At 44.5% G+C, this 13016-nt stretch overlaps 1 protein-coding gene and 1 pseudogene across 3 annotated transcripts; one reads left to right on the top strand and one right to left on the bottom strand.

Annotated features, from left to right (window-relative positions):
* Positions 1-293: 293 nt before the first annotated feature.
* LOC135523037 (putative transmembrane protein 244) lies at positions 294-2456 on the top strand. Of its 3 annotated transcripts, none has more exons than XM_064949759.1 (6): positions 294-384; positions 842-927; positions 1178-1257; positions 1338-1463; positions 1816-1860; positions 2014-2456. In XM_064949759.1, the coding sequence occupies exons 1-6, from the start codon at positions 352-354 to the stop codon at positions 2106-2108; spliced, it is 465 nt and encodes a 154-aa protein (XP_064805831.1). In that variant the 5' UTR covers positions 294-351; the 3' UTR covers positions 2109-2456. The 3 variants fall into 3 exon arrangements, with proteins under 3 accessions (XP_064805831.1, XP_064805833.1, XP_064805832.1); XM_064949761.1 differs by having other exon boundaries at positions 2018-2115; XM_064949760.1 differs by lacking the exon at positions 842-927 and having other exon boundaries at positions 316-384.
* A 401-nt stretch (positions 2457-2857) lies between these two features.
* On the bottom strand, positions 2858-8570 carry LOC135522991 (serine/threonine-protein kinase Sgk2-like; annotated as a pseudogene).
* Positions 8571-13016: the final 4446 nt, after the last annotated feature.

Raw genomic sequence — 13016 nt, 5'->3', positions numbered from 1 at the left:
ATCAGCTCTTAATGGGTTTTTTTGTAAAACGATGCCTTTTCATGTGTGTTATCTATGCCCAACCAGACCAGACGTCTGGAATAGAAGCTCTCTGACTTAGCTATTTTAAGGGTTCATGTATAAGACATCCCTACTGTTCTTATTACAAGTGAAACGTTGGACTGTAGTCTATTTGGCATGAGATGCAGTCTTCAATGGCAGTGTCGCCTATAAATAAGCCTGCTTTTTCCAGTCGCTACCGCTAGATGGCAGCGTAATGCTGTTTTCTGACGGATTACACTGTAACATCTCAGTAGCCCAGTCACATACATTATTCTCAACATCAGAAGAACGACAGATGCAAACCATGAGATGGCCTTCAGGGGTAAAGTGGCCGACACGAGGGTAAGAGGACTGTTTACTCGGATTTTACACTCACGTGCAGCCGTGGGTCAGACATGGGCGCTGTTATAATAAAATACGAAATCAATAGGTGTCGTTGTTGGCGACTATGAAACATAAGCTATCAGCCTATCATTTCTATTCAGCGACTGATATTTCATTTATCGTGAATGGCAAATGCAACAGATAATGATCACTCAGTCTGTGCAAATGAAGGTATTCTGTCCTCTGCTGCTCCCCCGCAGTGCGCATCCCCTGCAGAGTCCGTTGGAGTTCTGCCATGGGAGCTTTTACACCTGCTGAATGATCCACGGTTCAGTTGACAGTGCTGTCACGGCTTTGCTACAGTGTCTTGGCGACTGATTTGAGTGTAGCCTAGGTCTATGATGTGCGATATATTATTATTGGGATGAATGACTGACTCTCTCGATCTCTTTCACTCTCGATCTCTCTCCCCCAGACAGTGCTTGTGCACATGCTGCTGTGCCTCGTCATATTCTACTCTCTCTACTACATGATTGGGAGTGTGTGTTTCGGCGCTTTCAGGTGCGACACTTTTCTTTTCCTCTCTCTGCGTGCACGTGTGGTTATTGGGTAAGTGGCCTTGCTGGAACCGTGAGCTGTCCTCAGGCGGCTTCTATAAACCTGGTGCCAGGTGACAGAAGCGAGGGGGAGGGATTTATTGATTGGAATGACAGTCAGTTTCAACCACCCTGGTTCCCTCCTAGCTCCTTCTTTTGAATATCCTGTTTGTTTGTTTGTTTGTTTTATCTGCTGCTCTTCTGTTTGCATTCAGGTTGGATCACTTTGATGGACTTATTCCCTTTGACTTTAAGACTGAACCAACCAATTTGGAATCCAACTCCAAATACCTGGGTGAGTGAAGATGTGTATGGTAGTGTGTGTGCGCGTGCATGTCCTCTACATATGGTTAAGGTCTTATATTGTTGTTCCAGTGAACCTGCTGTCCATGGAGTTGACCTATTTCTGCAGTGGTCTGCTGTTTGCAGCCGTGGTGAGGAGATGGGTCTGGGACTACGCTCTCACAGTCACACTACTGCACGTACTGCTCACCAGCCTGGGTGAGACACACACACATACACACAGAAATGCATACACATGCCTGAACTCACTCACTCACACACACACACACACTGGCTTAACTCAGAATAATCCCTTGCTGGCAGAGCAGAGTGCTCAGGGCCAGCTTTGATGACATCATGATAGGACGGGAAGTGGGGTTAGAGTTGAGAAGCAGCTGGGCCCAAAACAAGGCACATATATTGACCCTATCCCATGGTCTTCTTTAATTCCCCTTCCTCATGTGTAAGGATTGGATGGGTCTAGCTCTAAAGCAATACGATGTACACTCCCCATCCTTAGTTCTGTGTGGCATATTGCCTGTTTTTAATGTGTGTTTAATGTGTGTTTCAGTGATGTTGGAGTTTCCCTTGGTATGGCAGTGGTGGCTGGCCCTTGGTAAGACCTGTACCTCACCCTCACTTCACCTCACCCACACATGTTCTGTTTTATTGTGTGAAACTTTCTGAGGAGTTATAGATGAGTAGTTAGTTATGTCTCTTCTTTATTAATGGTTTTATGTGTGTGTGTGTGGTTGTGTTTTGTTTGAAGGCAGCGGGTTGTTTCTGATGATCTGTAACGGTCAGCTGATAGCTTACTTCACCTGCCAGAGTGACCAGAGTTACCCCACCTTCAACAGCTACTGAGTACACACACACACACACACACACACACACACACACTGACAAGAGTTCTTTGCAGTGAGTCCAGTTTGATTGTTGCACTTTGTTTCTGTTGGACCGGCTTCCCAGACACCAATTGAGCCAAGTGATTCTCCAATGAGCAAACTTTTGAGTCCAGGAAACAGCTCATATATGTCATATCTGTAGTATGTAATATCTGTAGTATGTAATATCGGTGGTATGTAATATCTCTGGTATGTAATATCTGTAGTATGTAATATCTGTGTTCTCTATGAATGTTAATCTTATGTCAGACAATGTTAATCATGTAATTTATCATCTTAGAACTATTAAACCAGCTGTAACCTCGTACACCTGGGCTGGCTCTACACACACACACACATTCTTATCACATCTTGGTTTAAGCCTAACCATAACCAAGTATTGTTACTTACCCTAACCCTAACCCTTACTTCAACCACAATCCTTATCCTAACCCTAACCTTAACCACAACCCTTACCCTAACCTCAACCCTTACCCTAACCTTAACCACAACCCTTACCCCAACCCTTACCCTAACCTCAACCCTTACCTCAACCACAACCCTTACCTCAACCCTTACCCTAACCTCAACCTAACCTTACCCTAACCTTCTCCCTTTGATTTAAGGTGCAGGAGGCCAACTCCAGGTAGCTCCGGTTCAATTTAACCACTGGTTCTAACCCGGCCTGAGCCTCCGTTCTCTGTGAGATATAAACAATCTGATACATGATAGGAAAATGCATTTTAATTTATTCAAAACACAAATAATATCAGAATGATATCAGGGGTCTGTGACTCCAACCTCAGCCGGAAACATATAGAAGAACCCTGGGAAGGATCCATTGGCCACGTCTCCCAACATGTCACTCAAACCGAGGGAGGCGGGGGCTGGAAGAAGCGTGAACTCTGGGTCAAAATACCTCACATCACACAGACCAGACTGAAAGAGAGAGGGAGGGAACGCGTGACCAGACACACATTCAGGTAGTCACAGATCCAAACTGACCCATAGCCCCTATAAAACACACACACACACACCAGGTTGGGAATGAATGGGGGAGGGACTTTCCTGGCTAGCAGGTCATCCCAGTTGATGGACAGGAAGAAGGTGTGGCCCTGCAGCTCAGCCTACAAACAAAGTGAGACAGTACGTCAATGTGTGTATGGGTGTGTATGTGGACTTGCATGTATGTGTCAGCACTCTGTGCCAGGGGGAGTAATGGGGGGTGCTTACAAGGTCATGTTCCCCCCCAAGGCATTTGGTACAGTCTCTCTCCAGCAGGTTCTGCAGCAGAGTCCGGGCAGACTGGGACACACTTCTATGGAGCTGGAGGGGGACGTGAAGGATGTTTCTCAAACATCTCTGCCTTACTGCGACTGTAGAACGGGGGCTGAGGAAGAGAGAGAGAGAGAAAAGAGGAGAGAGGGAGCCAGATAAGTGTACAGTGGATGGAATATGCTAGTTGAAAAGTAGCTGAAAGAGAAACACTCACCAGTCCATGAAGCCTCTCATAAAGTACACTCCCCAGCCCCCACGAGTCCACAGCTCCACAGCAGGTGTGGCCTAACAGCGCCTCTGGCGCCAGATATTCAGGGGTTCCACAGAACATTTGCATAGTCCCACCCACAGACATGCCCTCTTTACACAGCCCGAAATCCATCAGAACCACATGACCTCCACCGTCCAATAGGGTGTTCTCTGACTTCAGGTCTCTAATGGGGGGGTACCGAGGGTTAAATCACTGTGAGGAAAATGCGCTCTCTCTCATTGTGTGTGCGTGTGTGTGTGCGCACCTGTAGACTATGTTGAGGGAGTGGAGGTAGCTCAGGGCTGAGGCCATCTCTGCAGAGTAGAATGTTGCTCTGGGCTCCAGGAAGGCTTCCTCCCTCTGAAGATGAGATGGTAGAACAACTCTCCTCCATTGATGTAGTCCAGTTCAAAGAAGAGAGTGTGAGAGGTCTGGAAGGAGAAGTGGAGCCCCACCAGGAATGGATGCTTCAGTCCCTTCAGCAACACACCTCTCTACCATCACATGTCTCTGCTGGAAGGAGAGAGAGAGAGAGGGATAGATAAGGGATATGATTGAATGGAAATTAATGGAATGGAAATAGAATGGAACGGAAAACGAAAAGAATGGAATGGAATGGAAAAAGAATAGAATGGGAATAGAATGGAAATAGAATGGGATGAAAATATAATAGAATGGAAATAGAATGGAATGGAACGGAAAAAGAATAGAATGGAATGGAATGGAATGGAACGGAAAAAGAATAGAATGGAATGGAAATAGAATGGGATGAAAATATAATATAATGGAAATAGAATGGTGTTACGGCTGTTGAAAGGAGGTGCAGCGTGGTGAGCGTACATGTTCTTTAATTAAGAAAAGACACCGAACAAAACAATACACACTACAAAACAAAACCGTGAAGCTTAAGGCTAAGTGCCATAAAGAAAGTCAACTTCCCACAAAGACAGGTGGGGAAAAAAGGCTACCTAAGTATGGTTCCCAATGAGAGACAACGATAGACAGCTGTCTCTGATTGGGAACCATACTTAGGTAGCCTTTTTTCCCACCTGTCTTTGTGGGAAGTTGTGGCTGAGTCATGTTGGAGACCTGCGCCAACTCCCCGGGGTTACCGAGGGCGCCCAGTCCTGGACTCGCTACGAGGGTCCCCAGTCCGGGGTCGGCAGTGAGGGTCCCCGCACCAGAGGTGCCACCAAAGTGGGGTGAGCCAGCGGTGGAGCGGGACCTGCGTCCCGCATCTGAGCCGCCGCCGCGGATAGATGCCCACCCAGACCATCTCCTATAGGTTTAGGTTTTGCGGCCGGAGTCCGCACCTTTGGGGGGAGGTACTGTCACGCCCTGACCTTAGAGATCCTTTTTATGTCTCTATTTTGGTTTGGTCAGGGCGTGAGTTGGAGTGGGCATTCTATGTTTTGTGTTTCTATGATTTTCTATTTCTGTTTTGGCCGGGTATGGTTCTCAATCAGGGACAGCTGTCTATCGTTTTCTCTGAATGGGAACCATACTTAGCTACCCTTTTTCCCACCTGTGTTTGTGGGAAGTTAACTTTGCTTGATGGCACATAGCCTTAAGCTTCACGGTTTGTTTTGTATTGTTTATTGTTTTTTCTGTTTTGGCCGTTGTATGGTTCTCAATCAGGGACAGCTGTCTATCGTTTTCTCTGAATGGGAACCATACTTAGCTACCCTTTTTCCCACCTGTGTTTGTGGGAAGTTTAACTTTGCTTGATGGCACATAGCCTTAAGCTTCACGGTTTGTTTTGTATTGTTTATTGTTTTGTCGGCGTCATTTCGAATAAAAGGAGAAAATGTACGCTCATCACTCTGCACCTTGGTCCAGTTCTTCCTTCAACAGCCGTGACAAATGGAATGGAAATAGAATGGAATGGAAATAGGATGGAATGGAAATAGGATGGAATGGAAATAGGATGGAACGGAAATAGAATGGAACGGAAATAGAATGGAATGGAAATAGAATGGAACGGAAATAGAATAGAATGGAATAATAGATACTTCTTTCTTCCTCAGTATGACCTGTTCCTGTAGAACCTTTACAGCGTACATACTTCCACTCTGTCTGTGTCTCGCTAACACCACCTGCAACAAGATAAATACATCACCAACACAACAAACACACACCGGCCTACTCATAAACACACACATACGTAAAGGGACACACACACTTGCTCCCACCGTCCCAAAGCTTCCTTTGCCGATGACCTTCAGGTAGTGGATATCAGAAGGCTTCACCCTGGTAAACATGACAGCAGAGCAGCATGAGTGTGAGGTCTGATGATTTCCATTGGCTATGGGCAACTCAAGGGAAAACTCCTGGCCATAACTTTGGGGTACTCACCGAGTCTCCTCCAGCAAACTTGGCAGACGCTGATAGAGAGAAAAAAGGACGGGGGGGGGGGGTAGATTTGGGTCAGAGAGAGATTATATAAACGGGTCATAGGTGTCCTGGCTGTATGCCTATAAATACTCATCGATGTTCCCCCCTCTCTCTCCTCTCTTTCCCTCTCCTCCCTCTCAGGCTCTCCTGCAGCAGGATGGTCTGGGCGTCTAGGCTTCACAGAGACAACATGGACAGTGTGTTAGGTCTATGTGTGTCTATGTGTGTCTCTGTGTTAATTATAACAATACGTTATTTTAGATCATCAATATGGAGTACAATCATTACTACAGTAAGTTGTGACTCACTGCTGAATGATTTGGTGGCCGGACACCAGTTTGTGCAGGAAGTTGCTGAAGCCCCCTTTCTTCCCTTCAAGCAGAGATGAAACACAGGAGAGGGTTTTTACATAAGACTATGTCAGTATCAATATCAGTAGGCTCTCAAAGTGTCGATATAACTAAATTCACTACAAAGGAGCTGAAAATCTAATGAAAAACATTGAACGGAAATGAAGGTCAAAAAACCTCTCGTAACATGATGTAAGACATCAAGGGTGTCATACATGCTATTCAATGACATTAACAATGTGTTATGCACTATATATAGAAAAGTGTGTGGACACCCCTTCAAATTAGTGGATTTGGCTATTTCAGCCACACCCGTAGCTGACAGGTATATAAAATAGAGCACACAGCCATGCAATCTCCATAGACAAACATTGGCAGTAGAATGGCCTTACTTAATAGCTCAGTGAATTTCAACGTGGCATCGTCATAGGATGCCACCTTTCCAACAAGTCAGTTTGTCAAATTTCTGTCCTGCTAGAGCTTCCCCGGTCAACTGTAAGGGCTGTTATTGTGAAATGGAAACGTCTACGAGCAACAACGGCTCAGCCGTGAAGTGGTAGGCCACACAAGCTCACAGAATGGGACCACCGAGTGCTGAAGCGAGTAGAACGTAAAAATCATCTGTCCTTGGTTGCAACACTCACTACCGATTTCCAAACTGCCTCTGGAAGCAACATCAGCACAAGAACTGTACGTCAGGAGCTTCATGAAATGGGTTTCCATGGCTGAGCAGCCTCACACAAGCATAAGATCACCATGCCCAATCGGCTGGAGTGGTGTAAAGCTCGCCGCCATTGGACTCTGGAGCATTGGAAACAAATTCTCTGGAGTGATGAATCATGCTTCATCATCTGGCAGTGCAACGAACAAATCTGGGTTTGGCAGATGCCAACACTACCTGCTCCAATGCATAGTGCCAACTGCCAACTGTAAAGTTTGGTGGAGGAATAATGGTGTGGGGCTGTTTTTCATGGTTCGGGCTAGGCCCCTTAGTTCTAGCGAAGTGAAATCTTAACACTACAGCATACAATGACAACTTTGTGTCAACAGTTTGAGGAAAGCCCTATTCCTGTTTCAGCATGACAATGCCTACGTGCACAAAGCGAGGTCCATACAGAAATGGTTTGTCAAGATTGGTGTGGAAGGTCATGACTGGCCTGCACAGAGCCCTGACCTCAACCCTATTGAACACCTTTGGGATGAATTAGAATGCTGACTGTGAGCCAGGCCTAATTACCCAGCATCAGTGCCCAACCTCACTAATGCTCTTGTGGCTGAATGGAAGCAATTCCCAGCAGAAATTTTCCAACATCTAGTAGAAAGCCTTCCCAGAAGAGTGGAGGCTATTATAGCAGCAAATGCAGGACCAACTCCATATTAATGTCCATGATTTTGGAATGAGACCTTTGAGGAGCAGGTGTCCACATACTTTTGGTCATGTAGTGTACCTGTTATTGACAATGCTTTATAACCCCATAATAACGCATTATAGCAGTTGATGAGAAAAGGTGTTAGGCCACCGAGCATTCAAACACTAGAATCTGAAAACACATAGTTGTAACTACATTCATAGAATTCCATGGAATGTCAAACTTACCAGTAAAACATGACACAAGCCCTTTCATTTTGGTATAGGACATTCTGCGCCTTGGCTGCATAACTCCCATCTGGATGAAATAATAATGTCCAGTAAAAGGAGCGAACAAACTGAGATGTTCTTTAACTCTGGTGGCTGTGTCTGAAGAGTTCAGCACCACTGACAGCGCACGCTCGGCAGGCAGGCTATTTACAACAATCTCACACACTCTCCCGTCAAAAGACCTCTCTGACTCTCTGACGCAGGCCTAATTGAGTCCAAGGCACCCCTGTAGGCTACATTATTGTGTGGGCATTGGGCTCAAGTCACTCATCCACGAAATCCTGACAGGGGCTCCTGGGTGTACTGTCGAATCAACGCTCCTATCAATGGAAGACCTTCTAAAAATGTGTAAGAGCTCTGCATGGACAGACACTGTGCTACTGCTTTGGGGAATGTGTGTATATATGTGTGGGTGTGTGTGTGTGTCTGTGTCTGTGTGGTAGATACTCTGGTTCCTCTAAAGGGTCCTATATCCTGAAAAATGAACTCTGCTGACAGAACACACAGAGGGGAGATCAATAGTGACCAATAGTTTCCACTGACCATTCAGAAAGACAGACAAAATAGAACAAAAGAGATAAGGAGAGACAAATACACACAATGAGTCACAGCAGGGGCTGTAGGGTAAGAGTCCGACCATGCTGTTTTCCAAACTACCCCAGGAAGTTACACAGGTCAAGGTCAGAGGTCATCTGCTTTGGTCCAGATACAGGTACACTCTGTTCAGAGTCACTACAGACTGTAGGCTATATAGACCTGACTGAGGAGGAATGACTACTGTAGATATACCACACTCAACGTTGACCTGATCTATGACCTCTGACATTTAACCTTCCCCTCATTGGCCATTTAGAGAACACACTCTTGCACGCACGCGCACACACGCATGCTGACAGGTCTGTATTCTGTGTATGCCAAAGAGTGTATCAATATTACATAATATAATAAAACAAATCATGTAATTAATTATATAATTATATATTTTTTTCCCAAATGGCTATATATCAATTTTCATTAATGTTGGCAAATTAGCTTTTATTGTTTAAAGAACGTATGAAAGATATTGGTGTTTTTTCACTATAGATGGCATCATGAGCAAGGAAAATTGTGTTGATATATTGAAGCAGCATCTCAAGACATCAGTCAGGAAGTTCTGACTGATGATCTGATCTGATCTGGAATTTTCCGAGCTGTTTAAAGGCACAGTCAACTTAGTGTATGTAAACTTCTGACCAACTGGAATTGTGATACAGTTAATAATAAGTGAAATAATCTGTCAAACTATAGTTTGTTAACAAGAAATTTGTGGAGTGGTTGAAAAACAAGTTTTAATGACTCCAACCTAAGTGTATGTAAACTTCCGACTTCAAATGTTTATATATATACACAACTTTGAAGTCTATATAAACAGTTGAAGTCAGAAGTTTACATACATATATATATGCATATATATACAGTGCCTTGCGAAAGTATTCGCCCCCCTTGAACTTTGCGACCTTTTGCCACATTTCAGGCTTCAAACATAAAGATATAAAACTGTATTTTTTTGTGAAGAATCAACAACAAGTGGGACACAATCATGAAGTGAAACTACATTTATTGGATATTTCAAACTTTAACAAATCAAAAACTGAAAAATTGGGCGTGCAAAATTATTCAGCCCCCTTAAGTTAATACTTTTTAGCGCCACCTTTTGCTGTGATTACAGCTGTAAGTCGCTTGGGGTATGTCTCTATCAGTTTTGCACATCGAGAGACTGAAATTTTTTCCCATTCCTCCTTGCAAAACAGCTCGAGCTCAGTGAGGTTGGATGGAGAGCATTTGTGAACAGCAGTTTTCAGTTCTTTCCACAGATTCTCGATTGGATTCAGGTCTGGACTTTGACTTGGCCATTCTAACACCTGGATATGTTTATTTTTGAACCATTCCATTGTAGATTTTGCTTTATGTTTTGGATCATTGTCTTGTTGGAAGACAAATCTCCGTCCCAGTCTCAGGTCTTTTACAGACTCCATCAGGTTTTCTTCCAGAATGGTCCTGTATTTGGCTCCATCCATCTTCCCATCAATTTTAACCATCTTCCCTGTCCCTGCTGAAGAAAAGCAGGCCTAAACCATGATGCTGCCACCACCATGTTTGACAGTGGGTATGGTGTGTTCAGGGTGATGAGCTGTGTTGCTTTTACGCCAAACATAACGTTTTGCATTGTTGCCAAAAAGTTCAATTTTGGTTTCATCTGACCAGAGCACCTTCTTCCACATGTTTGGTGTGTCTCCCAGGTGGCTTGTGGCAAACTTTAAATGACACTTTTTATGGATATCTTTAAGAAATGGCTTTCTTCTTGCCACTCTTCCATAAAGGCCGGAATAGTGCAATATACGACTGATTGTTGTCCTATGGACAGAGTCTCCCACCTCAGCTGTAGATCTCTGCAGTTCATCCAGAGTGATCATGGGCCTCTTGGCTGCATCTCTGATCAGTCTTCTCCTTGTATGAGCTGAAAGTTTAGAGGGACGGCCAGGTCTTGGTAGATTTGCAGTGGTCTGATACTCCTTCCATTTCAATATTATCGCTTGCACAGTGCTCCTTGGGATGTTTAAAGCTTGGGAAATCTTTTTGTATCCAAATCCGGCTTTAAACTTCTTCACAACAGTATCTCGGACCTGCCTGGTGTGTTCCTTGTTCTTCATGATGCTCTCTGCGCTTTTAACGGACCTCTGAGACTATCACAGTGCAGGTGCATTTATACGGAGACTTGATTACACACAGGTGGATTGTATTTATCATCATTAGTCATTTAGGTCAACATTGGATCATTCAGAGATCCTCACTGAACTTCTGGAGAGAGTTTGCTGCACTGAAAGTAAAGGGGCTGAATAATTTTGCACGCCCATTTTTTCAGTTTTTGATTTGTTAAAAAAGTTTGAAATATCCAATAAATGTCGTTCCACTTCATGATTGTGTCCCACTTGTTATTGATTCTTCACAAAAAATACAGTTTTATATCTTTATGTTTGAACCCTGAAATGTGGCAAAAGGTCGCAAAGTTCAAGGGGGCCGAATACTTTCCCAAGGCACTGTATATATGCTTTAAATCAATACAGCAATATGAGATCTGCATGTAAAACATTTACATTTGACATTTTAGTAATTTAGCATATGTTCTTGTCCAGAGCGTCTACAGGTAGTTCATTCATCTTAAGATAACTAGGTGAGACAACCACATGTCACAGTCAAATATACAGGACACAAACATTCCATTCCAGCTACACAATGGATATACTGTATAGCGTTTTGCTAAAAAAAAAAAATAATAATAATTTAATACACACCTACAATCTATGAATGAAAAAAAAACTGAGAACAGTAATATTATAAAAAAACGTGAAAAATGTATGGAGACAGAATTTTGGAAATAAACTCTTCATATGTAACTAGAGAGAGAACTTTCTGAATCAGACACCATCTAGACTCTAGTCAATAGGTTCACACTGTCTTAACGAGAAAGTACATACATGTTGCCCTAACGAGACAGACAAATGGGGCCACGCACTGCTCCAACGATGACAACACCAACAACACACTCTGCCCATCACACAGAGGAAGACCATCAGAAAGAGAGGGACAGAGAGAGAGGGGTGGGGGGAGACCAATACAAAAGAAAATGTGTTAACATTGCCAAAGCAAGTGAAGGAGATAATAAACAAAAGGGAAATAAGCAATACAAATTAACAGTAAACATTACATTCACAAAAGTTCCAAAAGAATAAAGACATTTCAAAGACATTTATCTCTTTCTCTCGACCACTCTCTTTCTTTCTCTCTCCCCCTCTCTCTCTCGACCACTCTCTTTCTTTCTCTCTCTCTAATTCTGTCTCCCATTCTATCTATCTCCCACTCTCTTTCTTTCTCTCTCCCCCTCTCTCTCTCTACCACTCGCTTTCTTTCTCTCTCCCCCTCTCTCTCTCTACCACTCTCTTTCTCTCTCTCTTTCTGTTTTGCTCTCTCTTTTTCTGTCTCTCTCCTTCTTTGTTTCTCCCTCCCCTCTCTCTTTCTTTCTCTCTCCCCCTCTATCTCTCTACCACTCTCTTTGTTTCTCCCTCCCTCCCCCTCTCTCTCTCTCTTTCTTTCTCTCTCTCTCTCTATGTCACTAGTCTCTATATTTGGGGCGGTAGAGTTCAGGGGACAGTTAGTGCTGTTGTGTCTTGGTTACTGCAGCAGTAAGATGACACACAGAGAGAGAGGCAGAGGAAGTTACCCCATCATATCACTCCCCTGACAGAGAGATGGTGTGGGGGGCACCCCATTAAGAGTCAGAGGAACCGGTCTTTTCTGGTTATAACTCACCATCTTACTCTATATAACCTCTGACCGTAACCTACTGGCACAGCAACTGGTGACACGACACATTGTAACACATCCATAACCCTCCAACATCTCACAGAGAGGAAGCACTCTCTTTTGACGACACCACAACGGCCACTCTCTGGATTGGGACACACCTAACCATTGGTTAGTGGAATAGAATCAATCGGGTTTGTTAGTACTGGGCTGGAACACAAGCCTGCTGCATACACTGTAGCTCTCAATCGCTGAATTTCAGAAAATCCCTTTATGCTTACATCCATGCAATGCTGTCCATGGAGGGGAGTGAGCAGGTGTCCATGGGGCGGAGTGAGCAAGTGTCCATGTGGGGGAGTGAGCAAGTGTCCATGTGGCGGAGTGAGCAAGTGTTCATGGGGCGGCGTGAGCATGTGTCCATGGGGGGGAGTGAGCAAGTGTCCATGTGGGGGAGTGAGCAAGAATCCTTGTGGGGGAGTGAGCAAGTGTCCATGGGGGGAGTGAGCAAGTGTCCATGGGGGGGGGCGTGAGCAAGTGTCCATGTGGGGGAGTGAGCAAGTGTCCATGAGAGGGAGTGAGCAAGTGTCCATGAGGGGGAGTGAGCAAGTGTCCATGGGGGGGGGGGGGGGCGTGAGC

This window comes from Oncorhynchus masou, chromosome 30 (assembly GCF_036934945.1).
Source record: "Oncorhynchus masou masou isolate Uvic2021 chromosome 30, UVic_Omas_1.1, whole genome shotgun sequence".
Lineage (NCBI taxonomy): Eukaryota > Metazoa > Chordata > Actinopteri > Salmoniformes > Salmonidae > Oncorhynchus > Oncorhynchus masou.
This window is presented reverse-complemented; position numbering and strand designations above follow the sequence as displayed.